The 10584-nt window shown below is 52.0% G+C and overlaps 2 protein-coding genes across 3 annotated transcripts in view; one reads left to right on the top strand and one right to left on the bottom strand.

The window, feature by feature from the left end:
* Positions 1–4457, top strand: part of PIP4K2B (phosphatidylinositol-5-phosphate 4-kinase type 2 beta) — a 20173-nt gene extending 15716 nt beyond the window's left edge. Inside the window, exons 7-11 of one of the 2 annotated variants that reach the window (XR_001878511.1) lie at positions 265–378; positions 661–919; positions 1189–1292; positions 2161–2339; positions 2768–4457. Coding sequence is in view for 1 of the 2 variants with exons in the window: in XM_017837905.1 (XP_017693394.1) it covers positions 265–378; positions 661–919; positions 1189–1292; positions 2161–2241 (558 nt within the window). In the remaining variant the exon portion in view is untranslated. Of the gene's footprint in view, positions 1–264; positions 379–660; positions 920–1188; positions 1293–2160 lie in introns of both variants that reach the window. The other variant, XM_017837905.1, reaches the window with a different exon arrangement.
* A 3155-nt stretch (positions 4458–7612) lies between these two features.
* PSMB3 (proteasome subunit beta 3) lies at positions 7613–10364 on the bottom strand. The gene is made up of 7 exons (XM_017837900.1): positions 10334–10364; positions 10192–10278; positions 9835–10019; positions 9352–9459; positions 8629–8806; positions 8291–8385; positions 7613–7732 (listed from the first exon to the last, which is right to left on the bottom strand). The coding sequence occupies exons 2-7, from the start codon at positions 10192–10194 to the stop codon at positions 7684–7686; spliced, it is 618 nt and encodes a 205-aa protein (XP_017693389.1). The 5' UTR covers positions 10195–10278; positions 10334–10364; the 3' UTR covers positions 7613–7683.
* Between the last annotated feature and the right edge of the window lie 220 nt (positions 10365–10584).

Raw genomic sequence — 10584 nt, 5'->3', positions numbered from 1 at the left:
TCCCAGAGAGGGTGCTCAGCCATTGGAATAGGCTGCCCAGGGAAGTGGTGGATTCTCTGTCCCTGGAGATTTTTAAAAAGAGACTGGATGTGGCATCAGTGCCAGGGGCTGGGAACCACAGTGGTAGTGGATCAAGTGTTGGACTTGATGATCTCGGAGGTCCCTTCCAACCCAGCTGATTCTGTGATTCTCTGATTTCTGAGGGATCCATGGTCCAGCCCTTCCCCCAGGGCTGAAGAATTTGACACAGGCTTTTCGTTGCAGGCCAAGGATCTCCCAACGTTCAAAGACAACGACTTCTTGAATGAGGGTCAGAAGCTGCATGTTGGAGAAGAGAGTAAAAAGAACTTCCTTGAGAAGCTGAAGCGGGACGTGGAGGTAGTTTCCCGGGGGACGGCTCTTCCTCTGCCTCCCATGGCTGGATCCTCACTGTGGCCTCTGGCTCCAGGGGTGCAGCAGTGCCTGGAGAGCGAGTCCCTCCTGGGTCAGTCAGGCTCCTGCTGAGGGCAGTGGACCTGGGAGCTCGTGTGTAGATTCTCTGGAGTCTGAAAAGGGTTTGGCTCTCACTCTACAGCCCTTTCTTAGGGAGGCGCTGGCAGGGCAGGACTGAGGATTTCTGATCCCACGTGGCTGCCGTGCTCACTCCTCTCTCTCCCCCAGTTTCTAGCTCAGCTGAAGATCATGGATTACAGTTTGCTGGTTGGGATCCACGACGTCGACCGGGCAGAGCAGGAGGAGATGGAAGTGGAGGACCGGGCAGAGGACGAGGAGTGTGAGAACGATGGTCTGGGGGGAAACCCCATCTCCTCCTACGGGACCCCCCCGGACAGCCCCGGAAACCTCCTCAACTACCCCCGGTTCTTCGGGCCCGGCGAGTTCGACCCCTCCGTCGACGTCTACGCCATGAAAAGCCACGAAAGTGAGTGTTGTGGGGCCGTGGGGGAGCTGTGGTGGGCACAGGAGGTGCCCTGGGCTCGGTGCAGTGGCAGGACTGTCCCTCCCCTTCGCTGTGCTGAGCTGGAACGGGTGGAAGTGATGCTTCTGGTGTGCTGGCCCGCTGGTGTTCCCTGCCCTCCTGCAGCCTCCAGCTGCTCTGCTCTCCCTGCCAGCTCTGCTGGGTGTCTGTGGAGGAGGGGGGCGGAACTGGGCTTTGCTCAGGGGGTGCCAGCGACTCTCTTGCCTTGCCAGGTGCCCCCAAGAAGGAAGTTTACTTCATGGCCATCATAGACATCCTCACGCCCTACGACGCGAAGAAGAAAGCTGCACATGCTGCCAAAACAGTGAAACACGGGGTAAGCCTGGCAGGGGCAGGGGCATGGCCTTGGGGGGCTTCTGCCTGCATGGCCCTCTGTGTGTGTGTGGGGGTGTCTCCTGGCACTGATTTTCCTCCCAGTGTGGAAATTCTGCACAGGAGCAGCTCTCCCCTCGTCACTGTCCCACAAAGGTTTTCCCTCTGGCTGGCTGGGGATGATTTGTATTTCCATCCCAGTTTGGGAGGTGCAGGAATTCACTGGCTGCAGGGGGGCCGCTCCTGTTCACTGGCAGCAATGCTGAGCTGCCCAAAAGGGCTTGAAAAAAGCCCAGGTTATAGCAGGACATGGAATCGTGGAATCGTTAAGGTTGGAAAAGACCTTTAAGATCGGCGAGTCCAACCATCAACCCACCACCACCACCATGTGGAGTTTATATAGAAGGAGCAGGAAGGGACCTATTAGGATCATGGAGTGCAGCTCCTGGCCCTGCCCAGGACACCCCAACAATCTCACCGTGTCCCTGAGGGCGTTGTCCAAACCCTCCTGGGGCTCTGGCAGCCTTGGGGCCGTGCCCACTGCCCTGGGGAGCCTGGTCAGTGCCCCACCACCCTTTGGGGAAAGAAGATATTTTCCTAATATCCAGCCTAACCCTCCCCTGGCCCAGCTCCAGTCATTATGATTTCTTTATGCTCCTTCTAGATCTCCTGTAAACCACGAGGAAACAAAGGCAGTGCTTTGTCTCCGTGGTCTGAAGACGCAGTTGGAGCTAAAAGCAGTTTCCTTGGGGATCTCTCTAGAACTTGCACACTGCTGTGGGTCTTTCCCAGCAGAGCTGCCATGATCCCTCCCTGCCATCCCTCCTGGCCCTCAGAGGAGGGTGTTTGACTGCTCTGTCTCTGCCTTGCAGGCCGGGGCAGAGATCTCCACCGTGAACCCCGAGCAGTACTCGAAACGCTTCAACGAGTTTATCTCCAATATCCTGGCATAGTTGTCTTCACCTTCAGCAAGGAAGGAAGAGCAGAGGGGCTCCTTCACCCAGAGAACGCAGCCTGTGACACTCGGACAGACACTGTAGCAGCATGTGGGGTGTGTGTGGGATGTGTGTGTGTGGGATGTGTGGGTGTGGGTGTGCAAGGTGAGTGTGTGGCACTGCGTGACTTCAGAGAAAACTCATTCTAGGTGCACCCTCCAACAGTCCACTTGACCCAGGAGGAAAAGTGGGATTTTATGTTACAGAAGTGCCCAGACATTTAAGATTTGAGGGCTTTTTAAACCAAGCAAAGTGCATTGTTTCAGCACTGCTCTTTCTAGTGACATTTTCTCCTCTCTGATCAAGAGGATCCCAGAGGGATATGACGTGGCACTGTATAAAGGGGTGGCTCTAGATCATGTTCAGTGGGAGTGAAGCAGTGCCTGATTCCACAAACTACTCCTTTTTTTTTTTTTTTATTTTTATTTTATTGGACTGTCTTTACCAGAAAGACATACAATCCCTTTTATTTCCCTCTTGGTAGGAATTGGAAGGAAAATAGCTCACCATTTCAAGGACGGAAACTATAACTCTGATAAGGAGGAGTCGCTGAACTTTAGGTAAATTCAGACTGGGACACTTTATATTTTTTGGTTAATTTAAGTAACAAAAAAAAAAAACAAACTTTTTTTGTAACTGCACTTGATTTACAAGAAGGACGAGGGAAATGGAACATCTACCAAAGATGATCTCTTAAAAAAAAAAAAAGGTGTAACTCCTAGAACCTAAAACAAAAACCCACCAGTGTGAGAAGTAGTAGTGGCATTGACCAACCTCAGCTTAATGATGTGCTCGGACCCATTGTGCTTTCAATTGGCCAGCTCTGAAGATTTCCTAAAAGAAAACCAGAAAAAGAAAAGAAGAAAGGCATTTTGTACCTGTAGATACGGGATAACATTTGACTCTTGGGACGTTTCCCTGTCGCGCCTCGGTCAGGAATTGCCGCGTCTCTTAGGCCACAGCTGACCATCACAGTCCTTGCCAGTGTTAATCTAGCTAATGTTCAGTCTTCCTTACTCACCCCATCTGCAACAGGTACTTGAATTTGTTTCCTGACAGAGGTTCTTGGCTTAGTTGGTTTCTTTTTTTTTCCAATGGCAATGTGACTTGCACACGAAGGAATTGGACTCGCTGCCAGTGGGGAGTGCTGGGAGCTGTGACTGTGGAGCAAATTCCACTGCTCAGGAGGACTCAGGACTTGAGCTGTGGTTGGTTTTACTCTTCCTCTGCTCCAAAAAAACCCCCTCTCTAGAGCGACAGTCGAGGAGTGGAAATGTTTGAACACTTTGCGCCAGATTATTTTTCCATCCCCCCCCCGAGGATTTGGAACCGATTGGAGTGACTGAAAAACGTCCTGTTTTGTCTCCAGAATGCTTGTAATACTTTTCACAGCCAAGCTTGTCGGGCTCGCTTTGGGTTTCGTTAGCTCTGCTGCACAAGTTACAGACACCCCCCCCCCCCTTTTGGTTCTTTTTGGTTTTCATTTTCCTTTTTTTTCCGAGCAGGATTCGAGCGTTTTCGAACAAAAAAAAAAAAAACAAACCTCTCGCGGTTTGAAACATTTGTCGCTTTTCTCTGCCTTGGAACTGTTTTTCACATATGCCTTTGTTTCGGGAATAAGCTTGGCTGGGATGTCTGTCCTGTGCTGTAACACGTGCTACAGTTTTTGCTGTGTGGAATTGGGTCCTTTCGAGAGATAACTTGGTGCTCATCACATCCTGGTAATTTCCCCCTGACTTTTAACGCTGGATTCTCAATGTGGGCTTGGGCTTTTGGGGGTTTTTTTGGGGGTTTTTTTGGTTTTTTTTTTTTTTTTTTGGAGTTTCGTGTTCCATCCCCACATTTCGTGACGTGAATCCCGCAGGGTCTCAGCTTGGAAATGGGACAAAGAAAAGAGGGGGGGCTAAAAATAAGCCCAACAAGAGTGCACTGTAAATAGAGTCCTTTAAGAAATCAAAAATCAGGGCTTGTGGCAGGGGGGTATCAATATTTTTTTTTTCGGTCATTCCCTTTGACGTGGGGACAAATTCCTGGTGCCCCCCCCCTGGAGTCCTTTCCCTGCCCTGGGGGTGTGAACACACCCTTGTCTGGGAGGCTGAAAAGTGTCTTAAGGTGTGTAGCTGGAAAAGCCACAACCCAAATCGTGCAGCTGTTGAGAATCCTTTTAAAAAAAATAAAATAAATAAATAAAAAAGGGAGGGCTTCAGGGGCACCATCAGCTTCCTTTTGTGGGCATTAGATTGGTTGCTTTCTCTCTTAAACAATAAGCACTTAAGTTTACTACCAGTTAGAAATTAAAACACCGATCAACTTTTTATTCCTGACAGTTTTAAAAAAGTCTGCATTGAATATCTGCAACTTTGGCCTGGTAAGTTTGCCCTTCTCCTTTCGGGGAAAACCAGCTTTGGAACTGTTTGTCTTTAAATCATCTATTTAAAAAAATATATATATATAAAAGAGAAAAAAAAAAAAAGGGGGGGTGGGGGAAGAGAGAAGGGAATGGGTGAACTGCAGACCCCCAGAAAACAAACAACCCAAAGAAAATCGAGTGGAACTGGGAGCAAAAATCTCCTTCACCCCATTTCCTAAACAGGAGTAAAATTAAAATACAGTTAATTCCTGCAGCAGTCTTTACAGAAGTCCTGATAAAAAGGGCTGGAGAGCAGTTAACTGTATTTTCTTATTCCACTCCAAACTCCTGCAAGGATTAAATTGGCTGTTTCTGGCTCAAGTGATCAGAGAAGCCCCACAAACTCTATTCACTTTAGCACTTCCCCAATTCTGCCACTTCTGTCAAGTTGCCATATTGTGTGTATTAAAGTAATTAAATGCAATTTTCTCACTTAATGATGTATTACCCAGGTATGTAACTTTGTTTAACATAAGCATTTTGTATATTGTTTACATTTTGAGAGGTAGCATTACGTTAAAAATGCTAATTTTTTGTTTCTAGACAGTATTTTTATTACCAGAATAAGAAGTGAAGCTGCAAATATTTGATTTGTTTTTAAAAGGGACTTTTTTCTTTCGTTTGTTTTTTTTTTTTGTTGTTGTTGTTGCTGTTGTTGTTTTGGTTTTGGTTTGGTTTTTTTGTTTTTTTTTGTTTTTATCTTGTTTTAGGTCACTTTTTTTAACTCGAGTATTTTAAAAAAAAAAAAAAAAGGACAACCCAGCCCTTTCAATTCTGGTTTTACAACTGCTCGTGCTAGTTTGTTGTCTGTTCCTGGTGTGAATTTAGTTCTAGTTTGCTGAATGTAGATATTTCTGTCTGTAGCATGTACCCTGCAGAACACTTTACACTGAAGTGCATTTGACTGACCCCCCCCCTCGGCTGCCAGACTTGCAGTAGGTGGGCAGGTTGCTCAGATTTGGATCAGAATGCAGGATTTTCCAACAAAAAACAAAAACCAGTGCAGTTTGGTCAGCTGGAGTTAAAAATAATCAGTGTGTGCAGCACCTCTGAAGGGTGAGCTGTGCAGGGATCCACACTCCACAGGGTCTCCCTTTCTGATCAGTCAAAATTTAGCAACTAAAACCTGCTTTGAAGTTTGAATTTCCACCTTCCCTGTCGGTTCAGCTCCTCCAGTGTAACCAGGAGTGGGAGAGGGAAGGGCAGAGCCACAGCTTTGCTCCAGTAGTGCAATAAAACCCACTGGGGAGCGTGTTGGGTCACCCTTCAAGGATCCAGGGGGCCCAGGAGCTCCCACCCTTGGTGCCAGCACTGGGAAGGGGGTTTGGAATTTGCTGTGGGAATACCAGCAGGAGTTCACTCCTCGTGGCAGGGTGGGATCCTTCCCTCTGCTCTCTCTGCCTGACCCGGGTTTAATTCTAAAAAGCCACAAATCACGAAATTCATCCCCGGAGGGGGGAGGCAGGAGGTGACTCGGGATGCCTGAAAAAAGGAGGCTGTGCTCCTGCATCCTGGCTTGGAATCAGATTAGCATGATCAGCGAGAAAACTAAACCACTTGAGTCTTACTTCCTTTTTTTTTGGGGGGGGGGGAAGAAATCCCAGCTTTGCAGAGCGCTGCCTTCCCGGGGGCAGCGGGTGGGGAGCGGATCTGAGCCCACCGAGGGGGAAGTGAGGGGGTGTGGTGGTTGGGGGCCGTGGTGGTGGATGCTCCCAGTCCTGTGACTACTGTGCAGTCTTTTCCAAGCCTCCCTGAGCTGCAGGAAGTCTCCCATCCCGGGGTGTTCCCACCCTCGCCGAGGTCAGAGCTCGTGTGGTGCCCCAACAGCCCTGGACTGCCCCCCCACCTCTGCAGAGCCATTCTCACTGTCCCCATCAGCCACTGCCCCTTTTCCTTGCTCTTTTGGATTTGGAAAAGCTCAGAGCCAACTGCTGGTCGTCATTTTGGGGTGGTTTCAGTGCTTACCACTCCAAAAGTTGTGCTGCTCTCTGGCTGCACACCCCCCCCCAAAAAAAAAAAAAACCAGCTGGATGGAGTCGTGTTGAGTGGATTACACACAGGTCACAAGGGTTGGGCAGGGCTAATCAGTGCAACTGAAAAGAAAACAAATGTGAATAAATTAAGTTTAAAAACTAAAAAAAAAAAAAAAATAATAAAAAAATAAACATTCTAGGTTTTTTCACTGCTGTTTTTTAAATAGGAATTTAAAGTCCTCTGTGCTTGTCTGTTTGCTAGGAGCAGTTTGAGACACTGTTACTGTTTTGAAATGCATGCATGTTACAAGATGAGTCTCCAACCAGAGAAAAATAAAATTAAACCTTTGTGTACATCTGTGCCTTCCTGCTGTGCTCTTTGCCAGGGTCCTGCTCAGCTGCCATCAGCCAGGGAGGTGTCCCAGACAGGGCAGCACGAGGGGGGTGCTTTAAACTGCCAGAGGGAAGGAATTCCTCCTTGGGAGGGTGGGCAGGCCCTGGCACAGGTTGCCCAGAGAAGCTGGGGCTGCCTCTGGATCCCTGGAAGTGTCCAAGGCCAGGTTGGACGGGGCTTGGAGCAACCTGGGCTGGTGGAAGGTGTCCCTGCCCATGGCAGGGGGTGGCACTGGGTGGGCTTTAAGGTCCCTTCCAACCCAACCCATCCCATGATTCTTTGGACCACAACTGGAGAAGCCTTTTTACAGTGCCTGTAAAATGGGGGGCTTAAGTAAGAACTGATTTTACCAAGTCCTGGCTCCCAGAACAAACGGATTTGTCCCACTCCACGAGCCTCAGCTCAGCCCCTTCACATCCAGGTGCTCTGAGGGGATCAGTGCAGGTGGCTCAGAGGGAAAGGTAAACTCTGCTCCCACCTAAAACCTGAGCTGCTCCTCGCGGCTTTAGGGAGGAGAACTCGATCCTCGTGTTCAGACCAAGCAAAGGCAAGTTCACTCCAAGGCAGAGGTTTATTTTAAAAAAGTCCCAGGACGGGTGTGACACAGGAGCAGCTCTGCTGGGCTAGTCCATGCGAGCCTTCAGGGTCCTCGTGGTGATCTTGTCTTTCTCTCTAGAGGGGGAAAGAGAGAAGACTGTTAATAAATCCACATTTAGTCCCCACATACAGCCTGTCCCTCCCTTAGGAAGCTGCAGGTGCACAGGCAGGCTGGGTCACCTGAACTCAAGGTGGCTGTGACAACTGAGCAAACCCCCTCCTCCTCCCTCCCAGGGGAGCTCCCGGGTTTGGAATTGTGCAGGGAAGTAAAACTAAGCTGCTTCAGGAGCCAGTTTAGTTGCAGAGCTGGGAGTTAACACTGCACCCAGCTGAGGCAAAGAGCGTCCTCTTGGCCACTGCTACCCGTGTGTGAGGGGCCATGCTCCCACATCCCAGTGGGAATGCAGCCAGGGAATCCCTGGGCAGCAAGAATCTGACTCCAGGCTTCACTTCTCCTGCAGTTCAAGCAACAGGCACTCAAATAAACACACTGAGAATGAACAAAGCATTTCTAAAGACACCGGTGGAAGGGAGCAGGGTTAGGGATACCCTGGAAACCAATCCCTGCAGTGAACCGAGTGCAGAGCTTGTTCAGTTCTCCCCCTGTTCCACAGGGAAGGGAGCAGCACTCACATGATGTGAACCACCACCCCCATCCCAGATATGGCATCTCTGTCCACGGCGTTCAGCATGGCCTGGGAGATCGTCTCGAAGAGGTGGTCGGGCTCCTGGGGAACAGAAGCAGCAGAAATTGGGCTAAAAGCTGCATGGGATTTGGTCCAAACCCCCAGTTTTCATCCAAGACCCTGCAAGACTTTTCCCTCAGGCCGTTTAACCCCCGGCCTCCTCTCCCGAGCTCCCTCGGGAAGCGCCGCAGGACGGAGCTTCCCACGCAGCCCACGTATCCCGGCTGCCCGGTGAACACAGGAGGGTGAATCCATGAATCCCAGCGGATCCCAGCCCTGGCTCACCATGTCTGGCTCCCAGAGGGACTCGCACATCCCGTACATCTGCTCGGAGCAGGTGCCGCTGACCACGAAGTCGTCGGTGACCATGGGGCAGCCGATGAGGTCCAGGGAGCAGATGAAGGGCTCGTGTGTCACGGGGTCCAGCCCAGCAATCACGGGCTCTGTGTAATAGGGGCCAAACCTGGGGGGAACAGACGGCTCAGAGCCGGCAGGGACCCCCCAAGGACCATCCATCCAGCTCCCGGCCCTGCCCAGGACACCCCAACAATCCCACCCTGTCCCTCAGAGCGTTGTCCAAACGCTCCTGGAGCTCTGGCAGCCCAACCACCCTCTGGGGGAAGAACCTTTCCCTGAGATCCACTCCAACCCTCCCTGACACAGCTCCAGCCCTTCCCTGGGTGCTGTCACTGCTCACAGAGCAGAGGTCAGGGCTGCCCCTCGGGAGGAAGCCGTGGCAGCCCTGAGGTCTCCCCATCAACACAATCCCACCTCCCACGTAAATACCCAGACAAGGAAAACATCCCACAGCTGCTTTTGGTGGGAGAACCTTCCAGGGCAAACTGGAAGCACCCTGCAATGGTTTTGGCAAGGTAAACAGGACGAACATCACTAAATTATCCAGCCTCCTCTGGCCACACCACGAGCAGCTGTCACAGGAACTCCAAAACCAGCTCCAGGGACCTCACCCTTCCCTGACAGGGGGCAGAGGATCCGCCTGGGAGTTACCGTCTCTCGTAGAGCAGGTTGGAAACCATGCTCATAAAAGTCTGGGGCTTGATCTGCCTTCCCTCCTTCAGCTCGTAGAGATTCAGCCTGAACTTCAGCCTCTGGGCGCTGCAAGAGATGAGAACTGGGGTTAAAGCAAGGCAGGTTGGTTTTCCTTTCCCCTTCACCCAGGCCTGAGCTGTTCTGCTGCTGACAGACACCAGCACCCGAGGCAGGTGGTGCACAAACAGCTCTTCTTATGTCTGAACTTCAGTTTTAGTAGTGGTGTGACCTTAAATCACGTGCAGGTTTATTTAAAAAGCTCTCACAGAAGGGAGACCAAAACCAGGAGTGCTGGCACATATTACATTACATTACATTATATGAATCATGCATGTTATCCCCTCCTTATGAACACACACAGATACTTACACCCAGCACAAGCTGCCCCTCGGTATTTATTGTAAATAAATGGGAACACGGGGCCGGGAGGGCCTCACTTACACCGTCTGCACGTCGGTGGCCAGCCCCGCCAGCCCGATGTAGAGCCTTTCTCCCATGGGGAAGATCTTCTGGAAGTCGGTGGTGACGGTCTGCGCCTGGATCCCGAAGCGCCGGTCGGCGGCGATGGCCACGCAGCCCTTGCCCTTCATGGCCATGACGGCCCCGCCGTTATAGGACATAATCGACTGCAAGGGAGAGCTCAGCGGTACCGCCGGGGCCGCCCCAGCCCGGGGCCCGGCCCCGCTCGGCCTCGTGGGCTCGGCTTTGGCTACGGAACGACCCGGGGGAGACCCGCGGGGAGCGGCCTCCCGCCCTCCTGCCTCCCCCGGGCACCCGCGGGCACCTCCCGGACCTCACCATGGTTGCGGCAGCTCGGATCCCGCTCAGAGCTCGCTCAGACCCCGCTCAGACCCCGCTCAGACCCGGCTCAGACCCGGCTCAGACCCGACTCAGACCCGGCTCAGACGCGACTCAGACCCGGCTCAGACCCCGCTCAGACCCGGCCCACACTCCCCTCAGGCCCGGCTCAGACACTCCTCAGGTACTGCCGCGCCGTTGGTCCCGCCCCCCGCCGCTCCCCATTGGCCGCCGCCGCGGCCTCGCGCCGAAGCGCCGCTCGCGATTGGCGGGACGGGAGGACGAGCGAGGAGCTGATTGGCTGAGGGGGAACGGGAGGGAGGGGCGGGGAAAAGTGAAGAGTCACAGCGAGAGGGGAATGATGGGAAGGGGGAACGGAGGGACCGGGAACGG

Source organism: Lepidothrix coronata, unplaced genomic scaffold, assembly GCF_001604755.1.
Source record: "Lepidothrix coronata isolate B3197 unplaced genomic scaffold, Lepidothrix_coronata-1.0 Scaffold316, whole genome shotgun sequence".
NCBI classification, from domain to species: domain Eukaryota; kingdom Metazoa; phylum Chordata; class Aves; order Passeriformes; family Pipridae; genus Lepidothrix; species Lepidothrix coronata.
This window is presented reverse-complemented; position numbering and strand designations above follow the sequence as displayed.